The following is a 23,784-nucleotide window of genomic DNA, read 5'->3' on the forward strand; positions in this document are numbered from 1 at the left end:
AAGACTCAGGGGAAGAGGGGTTGTTCCCTGGGAGTGCTTACGGCTGTACCAGAAGGAAGAAACAAAACTACAGACCCCAGGCCCCCAGCTCCAGGGTTCCTTTAGAGTCCATGGTCTACTTCCATTCCTCTTTTAAAGCCACCTCACTCTGAGCAGTGTTTCTTTTTTACAAGAGGGGCCTGCCACCTTTGGTAGTGGTGCTGTGGTGTTCTAGAGGTGACTACTTGCCTGCGCTTGAGGGCTATACCCTAGAATTGAATTTGAGCTTTTATTACGGGGCAGGGCTTTGGACCCACTTTTCTTTGGTGATTTGCTGCTGCTGGAGAAGGTCCATTGTTGAGCTCTCTATAATTGGGCTTGAGTTTTAGGAAGAACTGAGTTCTAGATCCCCCTGCTAGATTCACCTGCGTTAGGATGTAGCTTGGTCCTAGGAGGGAAAATAGGCCATACTGTGACAGATATGGACAAGCATGATGCTGTGAGGCTGACTGGGGTTGCCCTGGATAATGTAGAGGAACAACAGGCAGAGGGATTTATCATTTATACCTGGTAGGATAGCCCTTTGCTAGCACATGGCTGGATGGATAAACTATAGCTCCTTTCAAAAGCTGGAGGTTGAAGCATTAGTTATGAAACTAAAGAAAATATATAGGCAGCTGGAAGTGATGGTTCATTATGATTATTAAAACAACAACAGCATTGGTACTTCCCAGGCTAAGGGGATATTTAAAGTATTATGAGGTGCCAGCGGAGAACAGACTTGATCAACAGACCTGAAAGATTAGTAAAATATGAGATGAAATAGATGACAGAGAATGAATGGATCTGCCCAGTGAATGGGGACATTATTCAAGATATAGAATAATTTCCACAAGGCTATGAATTCTGTGATATGCAGTTAATGCCAGGGAAGGTACAAAAGGTTTAAAATGTACTGGCATCTTAAATATGCCAAATCATTGCAGAGTCCAACAGGCTTGATCCTGCTGAGAATGGCTATACCTTAATAGAGTTTAGTCTTCTGAATCTTGGATCATTTCTTTGATCTTTTGGCATAAATATGTTTGACATTGTGGAATGAGATGAGACCATGTTGGAGCAATCTTCTCAGACACCCAAGGGTGTCCTAGAACATCCCATTCTGTTGTTTATCCCAGTACCAGTAGAGGGCGGAGAGCCTCCAAGATGCAGCTTCTGCCAGTCCATAGATCCCTTTAGCAGATCTCCCTTTTGCTTCTGGGAGATGGTCCTCACTTCTCTAGGGCCTGGTTCCAGGTCCACTTCAAACTATATCAAGCAAAATGCTGGAAGAAAATGCAGATATCAGGGTGTGTGGATGGCTTAGTTTGTTAAGTGTCTGCTTTCAGCTCAGGTCATGATCCTAGGGTCCTGGGATCGAGCCCCGCAGCGGGCTCCCTGCTCAGTGAGGAGTCTGTTTCTCCCTCTGTCTCTGCTCCTTCCACCCCACTCATGCTCTCTCTCTCTCTCAAATAAATAAATAAAATCTTAAAGAAAATACAGATATCCTTTAGGCTGAGGTCCTGTATGTTGTATTATGTCAGAGAATCACGAGGGCTGTGTACAGCAAAGGGTACAAGTCATTTGGTTTATTTTTCAACATTTAAACAGTAAAACTTTTTCTAACATAAAACCATTAGATTGTCCCACTCAGTTACTTGAAGGAAGATGGAAAGCTCCTGAAACACCGTTCATGAAAGTTTAGAGTCTCTCAAAGGCAACCAGGGCTATCTGATCGGTATGCCTAGGAATGGGAGGCAGGATGCACACATTGGAGAGACCAAGCAGCACTGGCTGACTTGAGATGATACTGGCATGGTACCAGTCAGGGCCATGGAGGTGACTTTAGTCCGGAGGTGGTGACTGGACAGTTAAGTTGGAAGAGGGGATGGAAAACTGGGGTGATGTCCAAAGGATTACACTGGCCTTAATTTTTTATTAGAACTCATCAAGGGAAAAAAGTGATAATAAAAATTTTTTTACTGTAATTAAGAAAAATAAAGATCATTACAAGACAGGACACTGATGAGTATCAAAGGATGTTAATTTTTGGAAGGTTTTTTATATGCCAGAAACCTCCTGAGCATTTCACAGATCAGCACTGACCAATGGAAGTCTAATGTGAACTATACATACAATTTATAGAATTTTAGTAGTCACATTTAAAAAATAAATAGATGTGAAATTAATTTTAATAATATATTTACTTAATGCAGCATATTATATCAAATAGTAATCAATATAAAATTTATAAATGAGAGGGATTCCTTTTTTTGTACTAAGTCTTTAAAATCCAGTTGTGTATTTTTTTTTTCCACCTAGAGCCGAGTTCATAGCCAGTGTTCTTTCTTTGATATCACATTTTCATATTTAGCCATGCAAGTAACACCTACCTTTTTTGTCTTTGTTTTGTAATAATTGACTTTATTTTTAAAAGCAGTTTTATGTTTACAGAATGAGTAGAAAGTAGAGTTCCCATATACCCCCCAACAAACTCACACACAAGTTTCTGCTATGATTAATACTTTGTATTAACAGGATACTTTTGTTACAACTCATGAGTCAATATTGGTATATTATTAACTGACACTCATAGTTTATATTAGAGTTCACCCTTTGTTTTTTTTTATACTGTGGGTTTTGACAAATGTATAATGACATATATTCATGTCCCAGTATTATACAGAATAGTTTCACTGCCCTAAAAATCCCCAATACTCCACTTATTTATCCCTCTCTCCCTTCTACAAAACCTTGGCAACCACTGATCTTTTTACTGTCTCTGTAGTTTTGTCTTTTCCAGAATGTCACATAGTTGGAACTATACAGTATGTAGACTTTTCAGATTGGCTTATTTAACTTGGCAATATACAGTTAAGTTTCCTCCATGTGTTTTTTGTGTCTTGATAGCTCATTTCTTTTTATCAGTGGATAATATTCCATTGTCTGGATATACCACAGTTTATTTATTCATTCACTTATGGAAGGACATCTTGCTGGCTTGCAAGTTTTGGCAGTTATGAATAAGGTTGCTATAAATATCTGCATGCAGGTTTTTTATACGGATATGTTTTCAACTTATTTCGGTAAATATCAGGGAGTGTGTTTGCTGGATTGTTTGGTAAGAGGATATTTAGGTTTTTTTCTTGTTTTTTTTTTTAAGATTTTATTTGAGAGAGAGAGTGCGAGAGCACAAGCAGGGGAGGAGCAGGCAGAGGGGGAGGGCAGACGGGGGGGGGGGCAGGCAGAGGGAGAGGGAGAAGCAGGCTCCCCACTGAGCAGGGAGCTGGACATGGGGCTCAATCCCAGGACCCTGGGGTCATGACCTGAGCCGAAGGCAGACACTTAACTACTTAACCGACTGAGCCACCCAGGTGCCCCAAGAGTATATTTAGTTTTATAAGAAACTGTCAACCTGTGTCCCAGAATGGCTATACAATTTTATATTCCCACCAGCAGTGAATGGGCATTCATATTGTTCCGCATCCTCACCAGCATTTGGTGTCGTCAGTGTTTTGGATTTTTACATTCTAATAGGTGTGAAGTGGTACCTCATTGCTATTTTAATTTTAATTCCCTCATGACATATGATTCTGAGAACACCTGCATTTTTTTACACTAGTAATACCATCACTACCACTACTTGCTAACAATTATCAGTTCCTATGTACCAGGCACTAAGCCAATCACTTTTCATATATTTTCTCACAGGGCTATGAGTCCGATAACATTGTTATTGTGCATTTTACAGAAAAGGAAACTGGAGTTTAGAGAAGTTAAGTACATTGCAAGTAAATGTTGAATTCGTGACTCTGGTTTTTCTGACTCCAAATTTCATCTCTTAACTACTGTACCTTTAATTTGGTCTCAAAGTGTGATCCCTCAATCTCTTCAAAATCTACTAGGATGCTGGTAAAAATTCAGATTCCTAGATACTACTCTACTGCATCTTCACAGTGGAGATCTGGAGTGGGAGATTCTGAGACGCACCCAAGACTGAGAACCACTACACTATCACACCAGGATGACTCCAAGTCCAAATAGAAATTTTGATATTTTTTTGTATCTTTCTTCATGCATTTGTCTTACAAAATACCATTATTTACATCGAATAACTTATACTGGGAACAGTCAAAGAATATCTTAAGTGTAGGTGAATAGGTGGTTTCTTATGGACTCTTACTAGAGAGTACTATATAAATTTTTCTCCACAGCTTTCCATTCTTATATCTGAAAATTTCTGCCAAAGTTTCTTATTGTTAGTGTAGGCTTTTGGATACAAATTTTAAAATACAGGTCGTCTTTTCTCACTTAGATACAGATTTTTAAATAATACATCCGAATGAAGAAGACTGCATGTAACCAATAGTTATAAGGATCATGGGGAAGCATAGAGATAATTATGATAGCCAGAAAAAAATCCTATTGCACAACTACCATATATCCCTCTGTGCTAGATAAATTGGACAAAGATCTTATAAGATACTTTCAATGTTATAAATCATCTACCTATTTAAGTCTATTTATTGCCTTTTTATTGGGTAGCTATTTGTATATACTATGTACATATAGATACCTATATCTATATATATAGTGTATATATACACACACATACATTTATAAAGTTTATAATGTATTACATAGTAATTCCAGGCAAAAAAATCAACATAGCAAGCACTCTATGAAACTTTAAGGATTAAATTGACACCTATTCTTTGTGAGTCTTGATGTAAGACAGGACGTTATTAATGATATTTGCAATAGTATTACCTGCATTCAAATCTCTGTTATGCCTCTCAATAACTGGAATCTTGGATGTACTCCTTTTAAACATAGGTTTACATGATTTTAAGTGGATGTAGAGATAACATCCACTCTGTAGAGTTGTTGCATTAAAAGCATTAGACGGTGCCTGAGTCACATTAAGCAGTCAATAAATGTGAGTTATTATTATTTTCACTATTACTATTATTCATAGGAAAAATTCCAAAATGGGAATAGAGTCGGTAGAGTGGTAGAGTGGAAAGAGTGCTAGAATACCAGTGTGATGGCTGACGGTGTAAGGAAATAAATGGTACGCGACAAATGCATGGTATAGAGATTAAGTGCTCTAGAAATGGAAAACAGAAGAAATCACTTCTCACTGGAGTGGGCAGGGATGGCTTCTTTGAAGAGTCTAAATGAATTTTCAGATGTTTTTAGGTGGAAAAAAATGTGCATTTGGAGGGAATATCTTTTCAGGGATGTGCACATTCAGAGATTTTAGCACTTCTTGGCAGATGGGAGAACCCCATTTGGACCCTGAGACACAGCCCCTGTGCCAGAATCTGCAGTGTGGGCAGAGATAGTGCCAAGGCGGGTGCTACAGAAGAAAGAAGCGTGGACATGAGGGAGGAGAAGGCATCCTTCTAATACTAATTGAAGCTCAGCTTGAATAGCAATTGTACACCTGTTTATAGCCAGACAATTGCAGACTGAAGACTACAGTCCTTGAAACAAGCATGTCACTCAGTCTGGGAAGGCAAGAGGCATAGCCACCTGAAGCCACAAATCCTGCTAAGAAGAGCACGAATTGTTCTGTACATCACACAGCCTGTGTAGTTCTGCAGTCAGTAAGAAAGAGTGGGCTCGGGCTGGGACTCATTGCTTTCCTCACATAAAGTTGGAATTGAATAAATAGATCACAATCCACAATTTTCCCCATGGTGTCAAATGCAGGCTAAGTTGCTTTAGTATTTGCACGTGACTTAATGGTCTCACGATGAAGATCCCAAAGAGGATCCCCAGCAAAACATAAAGTGCCTTTCCCCATACAACCTCTTGTCTGTCTTGGTGTTTGCTAACTCTGAGGAGCTCTAAAAGCATAAACAAGGTTAGCATTCCACTTTTGAAGCCATAAACACATTTTGGAAAGGCAGAGCAATTTTGTAGCTCTACCTACATTGGAGAGAGAGAGAGCATGACCTTGAGAGCTGGAGGTTTACCATCACTTTACAAAAACAATATGGAAGGAATTGTTCTAAATGTAGTCCTTATCTTTTACTTTATAGTCTTTAATAGCCACCCTTTATTGAGTGTTTACTAGGAGCCAAGAACACTATTAGGCATTTTTTAAGCTTTTAGGTAAAAATAAAACACAGATACAGGAAATCACACACAATTATTATTAAAGCAAATACCATTTTAGCCACCACCCAAGTCAAAGAAGAAAACATTGCTAGCTACCAAGCCTCTCCATATGCCCTGTCCTCCCTCCCTCCTAAAGTAAACACTGTCCTGATTTTTATAGTAATCATTTCCTTGTTTTTCATGATGGTTTATCACTTAAGTGTGTATCTGGATGCACTATGGCTTAGTCATCAATTTTCTAATTGATATGTAACTTAATTTTAATCAAGTCATCCCTTCCCCCAACCCCCACCAAGCTCTTTTCTCTTCCTTAAAATTTGTCTGTTGATGTACTTGAGAGTTTGCCCCAGGGTCGAGTTGCTGATTGTGTGCTAATTGTGCCTGTTCTTCTCTTCCTTGTATTTCCTGCAAATGGGAGTGGACTCTTGGTCAGACGGAGCTTTGAAGTGTTTGGCACGACTATAGGTAGTGTTATGTTCTTTTATCAGGGGGCACACTGATGCTTACTGTGTCAATTTGTTATTTTATTGGAGCTTCCGAAATGGTAATACTATAATTATATCCATTATTTTTATCCATTAGCTTGAATAATTTTATTTAGAAGGAGATGCATCCTCTCATCTACAATTTGGTTACTCAGTCATGCAGTTCCCAAAAAGGACAGATCAATGCTCTATTTTTTTCTTAACCTAGTTTTCATAATAATAAATTGGTTCTCCATCATCCTCAGGAGGGGACCAATTGGGACTTAAACATACCTGATGGATTCCCATCAACTATCATTGCTATCCTTATCAAAGTTCAAATTTTTCTTTGGCCAGATAGAACTTTTTCAAGATTGTCTTTTGATTCCTTTTAATATTATCCTAGTGTTTTTTGATAGCTTCCATGCTAGTTTATGTCAAAATGTTCCAAGATGGTCTGGTACATTTCTCATTCCAGACACAGATTCATTTCTCCAAGAAGCCCTGGTTTCTTTTATGACCACAGTCTGAGCGTGAGTGTGATAATCATTGCTACTAGGGTTGCTAGAATTAACAAATAAAAATACAGGACACCCAGTTAAATTTCAATTTCAATTTCAAATAAATGACAAATAAATTTTGGTATAAGTATACCCCTAAAAGTCCACAGTGGACAACTTATACTAAAATTTGTCATTTATCTGGAATTCAAAATTAATTGGACTGCCTGTATTTCACTTGACAATTGATTGCAAGGCGGATGGTCATTATTGCTAGACTGTGTTAGTCCAGGTGCTCTGAGAAGCATGTGTGGTTAGATATGCAAGAGTTATTGGAGGAAATGCTTATGAAGGAACAAAGGGAGGCATTTAAAGGAGTAGAGAGAGGTCTCAGATAGTGATACAGACTTCATCACTGTAAAGCGCAGAAGGAAGAAAGGACAGTTAGATAAGAGTTTCAAATTATAGTTTAAATCTAAGAGATACAAACATATAGGGGCTCCTGGGTGTCTTAGTTGGTTAAGCATCTGCTTTCAGCATCCCTGCGTCATAGGGCTCCCTGCTTAGCAGGGAGTCTGCATCTTCCTCTTCTGCCCCTCTGCCTGCTTGTGCTTTCTCTCTCCCTCTCTCTCAAATAAATAAATAAAATCTTAAAAAAAAGAAATACAAACATATGTAAATACATAAAATTCCTGGCCCACATTTTATTTTTTTTGAGTATCTTATATATAACTTCATTTTTCCCCTGAAGATAAAGTATTGCTGTGGAAAAGTCTAATGATAATAAGATATTAGTTACTTTTTAAGTTAAATGTTATTTTTGTCTAGGTGCCCAAATAATTTTTTTTTTTTTTTTAAGATCCCTTAATTTTGCTTGGCGTTGATTGTGCTATGCTGATCTCTGGTATACTATGTGACTTTTCAATAAGTAGTTTTAATTTTTTTTTTTTTTTAAATTTCAGGATCATTCTTGTGAATTTAAGTTCTTAGTATTTGTCGCATCCCCATCCCCCAAACCTTGCTTTGACTTGTTCTCCCACTCAGAACTCCCCTAATATTTATGTTGGATCTTCTTTGCCATCTACAGTATTTGTTGCTTTCTCTTGAGTGTCTTTTTTCACTTGTTTTTGGTTAACATTTTTTTCCTTCCCACCTTGATTTCTGTTAGAGTATCATTTGTTGTGCTTATTTGCTCTTATATACCTCCTAGATTAGTCTCTATTTCTAATGACATTTCTTTTATTTCTGATTCTTTCCTTAGTGCTGTCCCTTTTTATTTGAGTTTTTCTAATTCCGATTGTTATTCTCTCATGTATTGTATGATTTTTTTTTAAATGTTCTTTAGCTCATTTTGAAATAGTATGTTGCAGTTTTGAAAAATTTTTGAGCATAGCTTTTTTGGCAAGCTTTCTTTGTCAATAGCAGAAGTTGGCAAACTTCCCGTAAGGTGCAAGAGAGTAAATATTTTATACTTTGCAGGCCATATGTTTTCTGTCACAAACACTTAACACTGCCATTGTAGCATGAAAACAGTCTTAGGCAATATGTAAATAAGTGAGTGTGACTATGTTCCAAGAAAACTTTATTTATAAAAATAGGAAGAGGGCTGGGTTTGGCCTGTGGACTGTAATTTGTCAATCCCTTATCTGAAGGGATATTATCCTTTTTATTTCATGTAGCAGCTTTGTTGTCAAGGTGAAACTTTTCATGGGGTTTGACCACGATAGTTTTCTGTTGATCATTTTTATGTGACTTTAGTTTTCCTGAACTTTTTTTCAGGTTTTCTTGAACTTTAAATAGTTAAAAGTTCAGATAGGCTTTCCAACTTCAAGGAGATCCTTATTTTTTGTTTTTATGTAGTATTTTAAAAATACGATGGCTTGTGATCCTAGATTGCCTGTGTCTGTTTACCTTTTGGCTGGATTTTCTCTTTTCTTCATCTCTGGTATCTCTGTTCTGCTCAATTTTGATACCACTTCTAATAGTTTTTCCTAGTATGGGGTTCTGTGTTGGGAAGAAGCCTGGCATGTCAGTTTCAAGGGTTCATAGGATCTAGGTTTCTCCAGCCACCTTAGATCTTGACATCAGCCTCTTAAGAACTGAGATTTTGTATAACTTGCAAGCTAACAAGTTAGCCAGTTTTATGGACATTTTCAAAAGACATGAGAATCTTGAGTCAGAGACAAAGAACATTATTACCCGTGGCACAGCAAATAGTATGAACATCAGCATATTTTTGTAAACTCTTCTTGTCCCCAAGTCCCATGGGGGTGAATGATTGGGAACAGATGAATACCTGCTCACACAGTGGGTTGCAGTATAGAAGAAGCTAAAGGAACCCAAATCTTTTATAATGGGAAGTAGCATGCCTTCTCTTGATTTCGGAAGGAGACATTATCCTTTTTATACTGGAGAGAAAGCATGCCTACTTTTTGCCATGGAGAGGGAACAATATTTATCTTGCAGGACTCTAAACAAACTTGTATTTTTCTACAGAGGGAAACACTATTCCCCTTCCCAAGATAATTTTTATACAAATATTCTTCAAATGATATTCTAGAACAAAAGACTATTTCTTGGTAATAAGACTCGGAGAAATGTGAGAGATCAAGGGGAAATCAACTCCCAACAGGGTCCCTTTTACTCACTATTGGAATGCACAAAAATCTTCTATTGGATGTTCTTAAATTGATCCACTGTGCTTTCTAGTGAATATCTACTGACTATTTTTGGGTTTTCTTAATGTTTTGGGATTATCAGGTTGGTCGTTTGTCCCACAACTTCTCTATGCTTTGTCCTATTAGATACCAAAGACATTCAAGCTGTGGGCTTTTGGGATTTAGAAATTTGGAGAGATATCTTGCTATCTAGTTTCATTGTAAATGTTGTGCTTTTGGTTTTGATATCTAGTTCTCTATTTAGCCTAAACCCATGCTGGCATCACTGCAGTCCATCTTCTCAAAATAACCCTGTCTTTTAAAGAAAGTATGCCTAGCCTGATTTTACTTTTTCTAAAGTCCTCATTTTCAACATCAACTTTACTATGCCATAATATGGTTATACTCTAAGATCCTACTGAGATGCCTAGGGATATTTGCCTCTCTTTCCCTCCCCATACGAAATGGTACTGAGTTGTTCTATTACTTTAAGTGGAAGGTCCAATTTTTTTTTCTTTTTTTCTCTAAGATTATATATTTTCCTTTCATGCTATTGTGTATCCCATTTAATGACAATTCCTCTCACCCTGTTTTTGAAATGTGGTCCAAAAGATAGTAGATTAGATAAACAAATTTGCTTAAAATGTATGCAGAGGATGCAAGGCAAAAATAACTATGTACTAACATTGGGCATAATCCTGGAAGATTCTATTGACCTTGTAATAATTTTTGATATTATATAGGCAAGCTATAGAAACTTGAGCTGTATTTAAAATAATAAAACATCTTATTCAATTAAACATTTCCTTATCATTTTACCCAGTATAGCTCCTCCTTTCTCAAGGAGTATAATATTTATATATTAGGGGGAAAAGAATAAATTAGGAGTAACATTGCCAATATAGCTGTTGTCTCCAAATTCATTTTGTCCTTTGAGTTCACAGCATTGGAGGCTTAGCATTTTATAGTAAATGGTATCTACTCATTAGTGTGGAAAATTCCAAATTTATTTGGCTTTTACCTAATGTTTTGTAATCAAGCAATAACTTGTGGGCGTTTACTCATATCCAGCATCAGTAAATCAGAGGAATATCAAGATTATATAATTTCTACATGTCATAATAAAGGTGAACAATAGAAATAGAGAAAAAATATTTCCCCTGGGTGACTCTGTTCAATAAATCAAAGGAAAACAAAACAAGTGCATGGAAGTTTTTTTTTTTTTTTTTTAAAGATTTTATTTATTTATTCGACAGAGAGAGAGACAGCGAGAGAGGGAACACAAGCAGGGGGAGTGGGAGAGGGAGAAGCAGGCTTCCCGCGGAGCAGGGAGCCCGATGCGGGCTCGATCCCAGGACCCTGGGATCATGACCTGAGCCGAAGGCAGACGCTTAACGACTGAGCCACCCAGGCGCCCCAGGAAGTTTTTGACAGAGCTTAATATTCAGGGGGTGAGGAGAAGAATTTTTTTGAAAATACATATATATCCTCCAAGATCTCTACTTAAGGAGACTGATATGGACCCTTACCCACAACCCCTTGCACACACACAAACTGTAATTACAGTCAGTCCCCAAGGGGTTGTTCTCTCTCCCCAAGAATTTACAGTTTGGTAGGAAAGAGAAGTCACTGTGACAATTGGGATGCTACACAAGCCAGTCCAGAAAAGTGGCATAAACTGTGTGGTGACTTTTACACTATGAGAATACTGAATGAAGAAAATCCCTGTGAACTTGAATCAGGGGGATGTGGGAGAGGAGCTGGGTCCTAACAGATCAGTCACATTTGGGAAGATGGAAGGAGTGGGTGGCTTCTCCACAGGGAGGACTAGCAGACCACAGAAGAGAGCTTCTCATCCATCTGGGAGGCAACTTTGATGTCCTATCAACTAGGATTAAACACTCATACAAACACTGCTGATTCAATAAAATAGATAATTAAAGGGCATTTCTCTAATCATTGATTTGTATAAACTGTGTTGTTATAGATTCTCTCCACCTCCTCCACTGGTGCTTACAATCAACTATTAAGTGCAAAAAATGATAAAATATTACAAGAAAATGTAAGCTTGATATTATTGATTGAAAAACATCAAATATAAATCACCTAGAGAGAAACAAGGAAATTAAAATTTGGACTATGCTTTCTAAAATTATATGAATACATAGAATATAGACAGTGGCAGGAGCAACACATAAGATCTAACCAATAGGAATTATAGTATTTCTAGTCTTCATGTGAGAGCATGAATAAAAATAAAAAAGGCTTAATACACACTAATATCTCTACCAGCTTCAGAATGCATTCCTTTGGCTTTTTTTTTTTTTTCTCCTTCCACTTCTCCTTATCTCTTTCTGATTTGAATAAAGATATGACTTTAATAAATATTTAGATGTATAAGATAGATATTAAATGACATAATTCTCCCGGGCGCCTGGGTGGCTCAGTTGGTTAAGCGACTGCCTTCGGCTCAGGTCATGATCCTGGAGTCCCGGGATCGAGTCCCACATCGGGCTCCCTGCTCGGCGGGGAGTCTGCTTCTCCCTCTGACCTTCCCCCCTCTCATGCTCTCTCTCTATCTCATTCTCTCAAATAAATAAATAAAATCTTTAAAAAAAAAAAAAATTTAAAAAAAAATAAATGACATAATTCTCCCAAAATGATATAGATGAAAGAGAGATAGGAGAATATAAGAATATAAGAAGTGATCTATACCAGTAGCAAACAACCCATCTAGGCTAATAGGTTAGACAGTGTTCAGTAATGAGAGATGTATCTTAATGTGTCTCATTTCAATAGAGGTCACATCCCAAGATGTCCTGAAACTATATTTGTATAATTTAAACAGATGACTCTGTGTGGTAAAAGGACTAGCTGTGAATCCAAGGACTTGGCCTCAATTTTTTTTTTTTTTTTTGTGTGTGATGGTAGAAGAATAATTCCCAGTGTTAAAGAGTCAATTAGTGGGAAAAATGCCAGGGACCCTTTAATGTCAATGGATGTTCTGGAGCTGCTTCACCTATATCCTAGACTATCTCTTGTTTTCAAAAGGGAAGTTAATGGGGGAGTCTGAATCTAGTACTAAATCCTTAAGAATAAATTGAGCATGGTGAAATTTTTACAAAAGATGGAAATTCTCCCTTCCCTCCAAAAATTGTTCAGGATTTCACAGTAGCATTTTCTCTTTCAATTCATGAAAGATTTCCCTGAATGGGCAATGTGCTTTGTGCTGTTTTGGGAATTACATAAGGGAAAAAGTCAGTTAACTATTATGAAATCTGAGTGTAAGAGATGTCTTAGTAATAATGTACTTTCCAAGGACAAAGATAAAGAGGTATTTTGAATTATTAGAAAATCTAGTCTTAGTTATGAAAACGAGAAATACCAAGTTCAGGGAAATTTATTCATCAAAGGCTGACTCACTACATGAAAAGGGGAAATGTTATGCCAGTGTTTCTAAATACTCTTCCACATCTGACAACCTTTCTGTCATTTGGAGACAGAATCTGATTTGGAAAACCTTATTTCATTTCTAAAGAAATGTGAAGATCAGACCAAAAAAATATCAGCCAAAAAAGATAGGTCTTTTTTTATTTTTATTTTTTGCTATGCAAACATAACTAATTCATTAAATAAATACTCTTTTGAAAAAATCAAACACAGACCCCTTGTCAAGCATCTAGTGGGTAAAAACAATGACAACAGGTAAATTTCACACATTCTCAAATTGTTTTGATGTTGATTCAACTACATGTATGGAGAGAAAATATTACACAGAAAAATCATATGCATTGTTTTCCTGTCTTAATACCATTATATATGTCTTAGAAGGGCTGTTTGGTTAAAGAAGATGTGAGGTGTGTTAATATAACAACTAAGCAGACTCTACAGCACTAGGTCTCATTGTGAGTGAGCAGTTTGTCAATATCTTCAGGTCTCTAGTGAGCAACAAGAATGGCTCTCAGGATATTGCAACTCTGTCTGCTTCCACCAGAGATCATAATTGGGCTATGAATTTTTACAACAGGAAAGTCTTCCTGTCATAGAGACTGACAAAAAGTTTAGTTAAATTAATGCCCCAAGAATCTCTTAACAGTGTGAGTCGTGTACACAGTTATCACTTAAATATGTAGTAACTTTACTTCTTTTTCTTTCTTTTTTATTCTTTTTAAAATAATTTTTTGAGATAGTTTACTAGTTAGAGCTTCTAAAATATAGCTTGTTTCTGAGGATTGCTCAACATACTGGTTTTCTGCCCAAAGACATGATGTGCACTTTGGGAAATTCAAGAAGCTCAGTGAGGTGAGTAGAGGTGATTGATAAATCGAAAGCAAATGATAGCAGAAGATGTGAACTAAAGCTATTTCTTGATCTGTGAAAAGCTAATTGGACACATTTCAGGCCAGGTCTCTGAAGGCACAGCTCATGAACTCTGTCTTCCTGATGCTGTGCTCATTAAGGGCACTCAATAGAGGACTGGCTAATGCTAGGGAAATCCCCATCAAGGTAACACTGAAGAATTACCTCAGGAAAGAGAGAGTAGAGAAGGAAAAGGTAAAGAGAGACTCCAGGGCACTTGTAGCTTACAGAATCCTATTTGCCTTATCTGATTTATCTGAAACTGAAGGATTTATCTCTAAAGGCTACCCTGCTTCTCAAAATCTCAAGGGACTTTGGTCTTTCTCTAACATATCAGAGTTTAGCCAGCCAGGCCTTGTTATTGGTGGTGGTTAAAGTAAATTTGGGATTTGGGGGTCCTGGGTCTACTATTTGACATGGAAGACTGAATACAGCACATATGACTAAAATATTTCTGGAACATCCTGTGTTTGCCACTGATGCTTAAACATTTTCATGATTATCTTGAATATATTTATCTAAATTTCATCACCCGTCCTCAATTATTCATGTTAATAATTCTAGGTAAAATGAAATGTACTGAATTGGTATCTCACTTTTAAAGAATCAAATATCAGTGAAAGACATTGTAGATGTTCACAATATTTTATGCAAGAAAATTTTTGAGGGACTTTGGAAATTCCTATCAGTATGTTGAGGATGCAACATGTTCAGGTACATGGGAACCTGAAACTAGGATTTGAGTCCATGAAAATTTTCAGAAGGAAGTGATAAAGTCTAAATCCTAGAAATCTTCCTGAATATGTTGCAAAGTTTAGAAATTTATAACCTAAAATAGAGGGAATTTTGCTGGTCAATCTCTAGGCCTTTTGCAGTTATGAGAGTCTGATTCCATTCCATAAGAACTAGGAAAACCTCTTTTACCATTGTATCAGGATTTTAAGTTGTATGTATCCATGAGTTAGTTCATCAAACATATGAGGAAAAATACTCAAAAATATTCTGTTAATTTCTACAAAACTCTTTAAATCTTTAATTTTCAGAAATGATACACTGTAGAGAGATATTTAAGTTTCTGAATTTTAAAAGTATTATCAAGGCAAGAATTGTTACTATGGATTTATGTAAACTAGAGAGAGTGGGGGAAGTTTGGTGGATATTAAGTTAGTCACTTCATGAAGAATCCTTATCTATTGAATTTTTTGTACTTTTCTAAGCATTTAACTGACTCCTGCTAAAATTTAAACATATATAAGTAATTCATCATTTCAGATGATAGTCTTTTGATTTGTAAAATTAAGATCCCTCATAGAATTTTAGGGAAGGAAAGGATCTTGTTGGTCACCTAGTCTAAAATGTTTAATTTTACCACATAAGGAAGCAGAGGCAGGAGCTAAGTGACTTCACTCTTGCCCATACCTCCATTCCGTAATGAAGCTAAGGCAGGAGCCCATTCTGCTGAGATGTAGGCTGGCACATTGTCCTCTTATCCACACTGCACTATGGTTGTATCTACTTGATTAGATATATTTTGCAGATGTTTGATTATAATTTTTTTAATGACAACTTATTATCAGAAGCCATATACAACTGAACTGCAGACATTCTCTCTTAGAATGGAAGGTATTCCTTTACTTTTTTCTTCTTGGACATTAGCATTTTTTCTTCAATAAGAAATGAAGTAGAAAATCCTACATTGTAATTCCAGTGCATCACATTTCAAAAAGTAGTTTTTAAGCTGTAAGTTACATATGATTAAGTTTTAATTAATGTCCTTAACTTAGACCCCAACAGATATAAAATAACGCTTTCAGCTTAGACAAAATAACCCATGCAAAAAGATGGACTCAAATCAAAGAAACTTTCCTTTAAAAAATGATATATATACACATATACACATTATACATGAAACGTATACAACTTACATCTTTCTTTGTAACCACAAAGGAGATTTTATAATGAATACTGAAAAAGAATGCAAGTTGAACAGTTGACTTCAATCAAATAAATAAATCAAATAGGCTGAGAATAATTCCCTCTTGTCTATGCTTGTCCTGTGTCAACAGAAATCTTTGCACATAAACTTTCAAATCAACTGTCCAAAATGGAAACACATTCAAAGGATGAATGTACTAAAATGATAAACAGAAGAGCAAAATATAAGGATAGAAACATTTTTGGAATAATGTAGACCCCTTTCTCCCTAGGGGGGTGGAAAAAAACGTGGGAAAATAGAGATTGTCATGTTTACTGGACAAACTACTCAATAGCTGTTATATCAATGTTTCATTTTTTAAAATATTTATTTATTTGAGAGAGAGAAAGATAGAGCTCCAGCAGGGGAGAGAGGGAGAAGCAGGCTCCCCACTGAGCAGGGAGCCCTACGCGGGGCTTGATCCCAGGACCCTGGGATCATGACCTGAGCCGAAGGCAGACCCTTAACCGACTGAGCCACCCAGAAGCCCCTCATGTTTCATTTTTAAAGATTTATTTATTTTATTTGAGGGGGGCGCACAGGCACCCAGTGGGCCAGAGAGCAGTGGGAGGTTGGGGGTGGGGGAGGAGGGGCAGAGGGAGAAAGAGAATCTCAAGCAGACTCTCCACTAAGCCTCGATGGACTAGGGCTTGATCTCAGGACCCTGAGATCATGACCTAAGCTGAAATCAAGGGTACCACACTTAATGACTCAGCCACCCAGGCAGCCCCCCGACCATGTTTCATTTTTAAAATTTGCTTTATATTTTTACAAATAGCAAAGTCATTCCTCTCAAAAAACATTTCTATTGGACCAACACACTACTAGAAGTCACTCATAATATGCACTGGACTACTTATTTTTGAAAAGTAAGCTTTCATCACCCAAATCCCACCTTTTTGAAGAAAAAAAATCATATTTTTATTTTCTAATCTAATCAAACCTAGAGATCACCGCTTTTTTTTTTTTTTTTTTTTAACATATTTTAAAGGAACTGTTGTCACAATATTTAGGACAAGTATGATGGACGATTCACTAACAGGCAGGAGCACAACTCCTATTATCCTAGGATAGACCCTGTCTAGGAAGTGGCCAGTTCATGGACTGAGTAACTCAGACAAGGGTCGGGGAGCCAGGCTTAGCCAATAAAAACAAACTCAAGGCTACTGGCCACCCTCCCTCATCCATATGCTTAATCCCTTCCCACTGGAACCTTGTCACAACCCTGGTACTGAGTGCAGTAACATCTGGATATTAACTCCCTCCAGCCTCTTCTCTGGTGAGCAATCTCCAAAAACCTGTGCCTGAGACTGGGGACTGCTTGTTGTCCATCTGTTTGGGGCAGGTCCTTTCTAGCAACAGGGAAAAGTAGTAATGCATCTAGATGAAACTGGTGGACTTTGTGTGTTATACCCACTCACAGGAATTCAACTTCCAAAGAGTTAAATTGACTCTTTGATTCATATCCCTGCTCCAGGCTCCCAGTACCCACAGTATCTAGTACACTCCTTGTAGGCAGGGAATTTGGTAAGTTTGTCTAGGTATTTAGTCTCTTTTCCTTGCAATCCCTCCAAGCCTTGCAGTGTGTTTGACACATGATAGGTGCTCAGAAAACTTTGAAGGGGAGAGGGTTGTGTTAAGCCAAGGGGAGGTTGGAGAAGGGACTTAAAATTTGAAGATTTTTCTACGTGTCCTAGAAAAAAGGATAAAACAAAGTGAGTGGTAGAATATCATCATTAGTTATTATTGTTTGTAATCCACCTTTCGGAATTCCACTGGCAGCTGGTTGGGGCGGGGGGGTGGGAATCCAGGCTGGAGGCTAAAGGATAAGGCCGTCCGTTGCCACAGATCGAGAGACGCAGAGCCTCGGTCCATAACGTGGGACCAACACTTGGGTCCCGACAGGTGTTGGCAGCCCCAGTGGGCCTCTGGGCCCCTAGTCCCCAGCTGCCCCCTGCCTTCTCTGAGCGCTGGAGCATGCCCAGTGGCAGCGATCAGCCACCGAGGGCTTTGCACGGGCGCGCTCCGCTTCTCCGGGTTTTAGCAGGAGCCCGCGGGGGGCGGGGGTGGGGGGAGTGAAGGGGCCAGCAGAGCCCAGCCGCCTTGGCCGCGCGTGTGAGGAGCTAGCGCGACGCGCAGGGCTCTCTCCCGCGTTGCGGTTGCTCGGGAGATGCTGGAGCGGGGCGCCGGGCTGCTCAACCTGGCGCACTGAGCGCGGCGCGGGGAGCCCCCGGGGGCGGGCGGGGGGCGCGGACTGCGGTAGAATGCTAGCCGGGTTCCTCCGGCGCTGTGAGACGTCGCTCGAGCGCGGTCAGGTGCCTCGCTGCTCCACTAACTTGCCACTTGGTCGTGTTTGATCTCCGAGGTTCTCTACGCTTTGGGGTGGTGGGGGGCGGGGGGAGTGGGGAGTTCGAGGGTCTGCGGTAGCCGAAGGAGGGATCTTGCAAGGGGGAGCCTGCCTGGTGCCGCTCTTCTTCCCCTCCCTGTCGCTCCCCTCCCCCCACCCCGTCGCTGCCGCTTTCCCTTCTGCCAGTTCGGAGAGCGTCGGGCTCCTGTGACATGCGATCGCTGCCAAGTGACGGTCCCCGAGTCTGAAGTGCCCGCGAGGAAGTGAGCGGCAACGCGGGCCGCCGGCGATGACAGCCATGAAGCAGGAGCAGCAGCCCACCCCGGGGGCCAGGGCGAGCCAGGCGCAGCCGGCGGACCAGGTGAGAGTTGGCAGCTGCAGCCAGGCCCTCCCGGGAAGGGTGGCTCCAGTCGGCGCTTCCCACGCCTCCCTCTCCCCACCCTCCCCCCGCCCCAGTTCCAGCCTCCTCCATGGACTCCGCAGGAAGTTCGAGCAGCCGAGTGCGCTCTGGGGCCGGGCGAGAGGATGCGCAAGGTGGAGAGCCGCGGGGAAGGGGGGAGAGAGGTAAAGGCTGGGGGTGATCCGGGAGCCCCGGGCAGGCGGGCCACCGAGGGAGGGAGAGGGGCCGGGGCCACGGAATGGGGGCCTCTTGGCTCAAATTAACGCACGTTGGAGGAATTACTGCGCTCCTGGAGGCGTCTACTTGCAGGGTTAGAGCGGGTCTACACGCAGCTGAAACGAGCGAGCGCTGGCCAAAGCTACCCCACTAGGAAAATGACCTTTAGGCCGGCAGAGTTTTTGCTTGCTTTTTTCTTTAGAGGAGACCGGGACGGGGCGGGGCGGGGGGGGTGCTAAATGGGGGAAGGAGGTGTACCCTGCATGTGTGGTCTGCTGAGTGGAGCGGAGCTTGGGAGTAAAAGGCATTATTATGGGAAGCTGGCAAGGTACTGGCTTTAGTGATTTGTTGGGGCCAGATGTATGTGTCTGCAGAGGTGGGGTGCCCTGTACCGGCTGAGTGTTATTTCTGTCCCTTTTCAGTTTTTCTGCACCGGCCACCCCGTTTTTTGTTTTGGTGTTTCGAGATTTGTAGCATAACCGTTCGGTAGATCTTCATCTCGTCTCTGTCCCTGGATTGGGGTGACTCGGGAGTTCGGTGTCGCTTTTTCCCAAAGTTGTAGGGTCGGGAGCGCTGAGGTGCCCTGGCAAAGAGGAGGCAGGCTGTGAGGAGCCGGCTCCAGGTGTTGTCACGTTTACGTCAATCAGGGACTCTGAGCCGAGAGGGCAACAGTTAGGTCAGCGGATAACTACGGAGGCACCCGGGTACCCGCTGGGGGCCCTTTGCCCCAAGTGCACTGTTGAAGGCCGCCCGATGCGTTTCTGCCAGAGACACTCCTAGCTCATTGCCAGAGGTGGGGTGAAGGAGGTGCAAGCAGCGAGGTTCCAGTAGCGTCTCCGCTTTTCGCATAGTCTGAGCACTGAGGAGCAAGTGAAGAGAAGCTGTCCAAATCGCCCGAGTGGTGCTGAGGCGGAGGAGGAGATGCCAGGGCTGCTGTTATTAATATTCTAGTCTTGGTCATCTGTCCTGGCTTGTGGTCTCCCTCTTCTCTTCCCTTTCCTCCTCATTTCCCTCACGGACATTTCACACAGGTGGTGAGGATTGCTCAATGCCTTAAAGCTCCCCCTCCATTTACTGGAGTGAATGTTGCAGTTTTTACAAAGCAGTTGTTTTCTTAAACTAGTCGCTTTACTCCTTACCCTAAGATCAATATGAAAATATTGAAACATTTATATTGTATTGTCTGTCCCCTCTCTTAACATCTTTTTCCTCTGCTCCGTCCAACACACACCACAAGGTAGCAACTGGTTAGTAGATCATAAAAATAATTTTAGGAGAGGAGCCTGGATTTAACATCCTCTTTCAAGCTGACAGCCCTTAAATTTCATTAACAAGCCGCCGAGGCTCTCTACTGCTCTTGGAGTGATGCTTCCAATAAGAATGATTAGTCAGGTGAGAGTCCCCACATGAAATCTTTGCTCACTACCCTGTGACACCAGCTGGTTACTTGAGGTGCTGCAAACTGCTTGGTACCAGTGGCGGTGGGGAGGGAGAAGCAGAGCAGACCACACGGAAACTGAAAATGTATATGTAAACAGTGGACAAGCTGCCTATGCACAGTAAAGCCTTTTGTCAGGACTAAGCTGGTACTTAAAATTCATCCGAAGAGAGAGAGTCAAGCTTAAATCCAGTTTTTCTTGTGGGCATGCATTTTGGTTTATGGCCACTTCAGATATTCAGGGAGTGGCCATTTGCAGAACTCTTGTTTTAATTGAGTTTTTTAAGTGCCTTTCAGAGTATTTACATGATTTTAAAATGTCAATGGTATGCATATTATGCTTGAGTTAAAATGAAAGAGATTGATTTTGCTAGGGGAAGGAAAGCAGAATGAAATATCCATGGCAGCATCCCATTGAAGGTTTTCCAAGCACTCCTAGAAAATATTTTTATCTAGCATATTCTTTGTCTGAAGCTTGACCTATGAAATGATGACCAGATAATGTGGATGATTGCTGTGATTGCTTAAACTACTTGCTCTAAGAGTGCTAAGTTTTTATTAACAGGATTAGTCATTGTGGTCTGATGCTGCACTTGTCATATAACTCTCATGTGGTACTAGCTATAACACTCCCAAATAGACAAATGATCTGGTTTCTATATTTCTTTAAAAAAAAAGATTCACAAATTTAAATAAAAATATAGCTTTATGAAGTCCTACTTAATGGTTAAAGAGGGGGCATATTCCAGCTAATCACTCACTGTGTATTGATTTTGAATGATTTAAGCTTTCAAATGTTGCCAGAAAGGTCTTTGGCTTTTCATAGTAGAGATTTTTATGAAATCTCAAAAACGCCTTGTCCTGCGGCCAGCAACACCTATTTCCACTTAGAGCACAGTGGAAGACTATGGTCTTTCCTCTGGGTGAAATGGTTATGAATCCTATAATCTGGTGGTTGTTATGGTCCTTTAGCGAGCTTGACACCCCCCCCCCCCCCGCCCCCCTAGGTTTCATTTCATCTGTGACTCTCCTTTGGGACATTGGTGCCACGACAAGAGTGAGAAGCGGCAACAAGAATAGCAGGGACTCTGCTTTTATTAACATTCTGAATCATTGGAAATATTTTTTTTTTTATCATTTTAGTAGTCTTTCCTTTAAAGCTTCGTTGATTAAATGTTTATGAAAGTTGTTTTGTTTTCACGACGCTCCACATTTACAAAATATCTAGATAGATGATTTGATATGGGTAGATACCGTCATTCTGAATATAATCAATATCCCACTTGACATTGAGGGATCTAAAATCTTGAGTGACAAGTTGTAACTTACTGTTTTTAAAAATTACTTCTTGAATGCTTGCCATGTGCAGAGTACTGTCCTCTGGACTGATAACATTTATTAAATGCATTTTTCTACTCGATGCTCAAAGAAACTTTTTGAGTTTGGTCAATCCTCTGTTCATACAGAGGATTAAAGAAACTAATCAAACTTGTCTTCATAAGTGGTGGAGATGGGACTTAACCCCAGTCTATGATACCTAAGATAAAATATGGTTACTGAATTCTAAATCCCCACCTTCTAACTTCTACCCAGTTACAGTTCAACACATTGTTATTAGCATAATGCAAAATAATTGCAAATATTTTGTGTGTACAGATTTACTTTGAATGTAAAATGGACGAATTTGTTTAAAGCTTCGATTTTAAATGTAAATAATAGCTCTTGAGATTTTTAAAGTTGACTTAATATCTCTTCCATTGATGGAAATAATATAAAAAGAGCCAGGTAGGTCCTGATAAGTACATAGGAACTTAAAAAAAAAAAAAATCTTGGTAATGATGGGACTTTCAAGGTTTCTTAAATGAGTGCATTTTTATAGTTAGACCAGGTTTAGAATTTGCCCACATTGCCACCAGGTGGCACCCTTCTGCTGAATCCAATGGGTAAAAATATTTCCTAAAATGTTTGGTGGTCCTCTCAGCTCCAAGAAACCAAACCAAAACAAACTAAAACACACAACAACAACAACAAAGCCCAAAACAAAACAAAACAAAAAACTAAGCAAACAAAAGAAAAACCACAACCCTACGTTCTGAGGTATGACTAAAAAATATATTTTTATAAGCAAAAATTTGGCAGCAAAGACATCATTAGTTATGCATTTCTCTCTAAAAAACATATTCTGGTGGAAAACCAATTTCTTAGGGTTCAGGATGCAGCAGTCTCTTGATGAAATAATTCATGGTCAAAACTGCAATTAAATATGCAATGTGCAAAATGCCTTCTGTAAAATATCTATTGTACTTTTCACTTTTAGGTAATATTAACCCAAAATGTTACCATACAGAAATTAGGATTTATTCTTTTTATTTCAAGTTTGTTGAGGCAAACTTGATTAAAATTTTCAAGTGCATTCTTAATGCAAACTTATCAAAAGTTATTCTTCCATGTTTCCCTGACAAATATAAAAAGATGTCATAATTTAGTCTATAAACTATTGTTTTTAACATAGAACCTTAAAAGTAGTTTTAGAAATCATGTTGAAAAAAATTTAACAGGCCAGTTATTACTCTTCATTCAATATAACATATATAGTATCTAATTGATGGGAGAGTTCTTTGTGGTTTGGTTTACAAAAGATAATTTAGATTGGGTAAAGGCGTTACATAGAAGTCTTTATGACTGAGAGGCCATGGCCGCGCCGGAGCCCGGCGAGCCCGCCAAGGGGAAGCCCTTTAAGCTCCTAGGAATTTTAGATGTTGAAAACATTCCCTGTGCACGGGATTCAATATTGTATGGTTCACTAGGATCTGTTGTGGCTGGCCTTGGACATTTTTTGCTAACTAGTAGGATTAGAAGATCATGTGATGTTGGAGTAGGAGGATTTATCCTGGTGACTTTAGGATGCTGGTTCCATTGTAGGTATAATTATGCGAAGCTAAGAATCCAGGAAAGAACTGCCAGAGATGGAATTAAAAATAAGATTTTGTATGAAAGTACCCACCTTGACCCTGAAAGAAAACAAAGCCCCAGCAAGAACAGTAGCTGAGCGGAATCGAGCTTGAGGATACAACTCTGTGGAGTCCGTGTGAATAAAATGGAGGGCAACTCTATTAAACCTCATATGTACCATTAGACTTTCAATCAAGTAAATAAAAGATGTGTTGGTTGTAAAAAAAAAAAAAAAAAAAAAGAAGTCTTTATGACTTAAGAGATATTATACATTTTCTACTACCCCTTAATTTCTTATTACATATATAATGTATATCTCATAACATGTG

General features: G+C 39.5%; 2 protein-coding genes across 7 annotated transcripts in view; both read left to right on the forward strand.

Moving 5' to 3' along the window:
• Positions 1–23,784, forward strand: part of DPP10 (dipeptidyl peptidase like 10) — a 1,381,541-nt gene that overhangs the window by 722,338 nt on the left and 635,419 nt on the right. Inside the window, exon 1 of one of the 5 annotated variants that reach the window (XM_032397511.1) lies at positions 17,957–18,810. The exons of 2 other annotated variants lie outside the window; for them this stretch is intronic. In XM_032397511.1, coding sequence (XP_032253402.1) covers positions 18,739–18,810 — 72 coding nt within the window. In that variant the 5' untranslated portion in view covers positions 17,957–18,738. Of the gene's footprint in view, positions 1–17,956; positions 18,811–18,851; positions 19,014–23,784 lie in introns of those variants that run through there. 2 more of the 5 variants (XM_032399577.1, XM_032400060.1) reach the window with 2 other exon arrangements.
• On the forward strand, positions 18,745–23,696 carry LOC116630019 (cytochrome c oxidase assembly protein COX20, mitochondrial-like). 2 transcript variants are annotated; one of them, XM_032400541.1, is made up of 2 exons: positions 18,745–18,810; positions 21,511–23,696. In XM_032400541.1, the coding sequence occupies exon 2, from the start codon at positions 23,196–23,198 to the stop codon at positions 23,550–23,552; it is 357 nt and encodes a 118-aa protein (XP_032256432.1). In that variant the 5' UTR covers positions 18,745–18,810; positions 21,511–23,195; the 3' UTR covers positions 23,553–23,696. The 2 variants fall into 2 exon arrangements, with proteins under 2 accessions (XP_032256432.1, XP_032256514.1); XM_032400623.1 differs by lacking the exon at positions 18,745–18,810 and adding an exon at positions 18,996–19,013.

The sequence above is a fragment of the Phoca vitulina genome, unplaced genomic scaffold (genome assembly GCF_004348235.1).
Source record: "Phoca vitulina isolate PV1807 unplaced genomic scaffold, GSC_HSeal_1.0 scaffold1, whole genome shotgun sequence".
Classification (NCBI taxonomy): domain Eukaryota; kingdom Metazoa; phylum Chordata; class Mammalia; order Carnivora; family Phocidae; genus Phoca; species Phoca vitulina.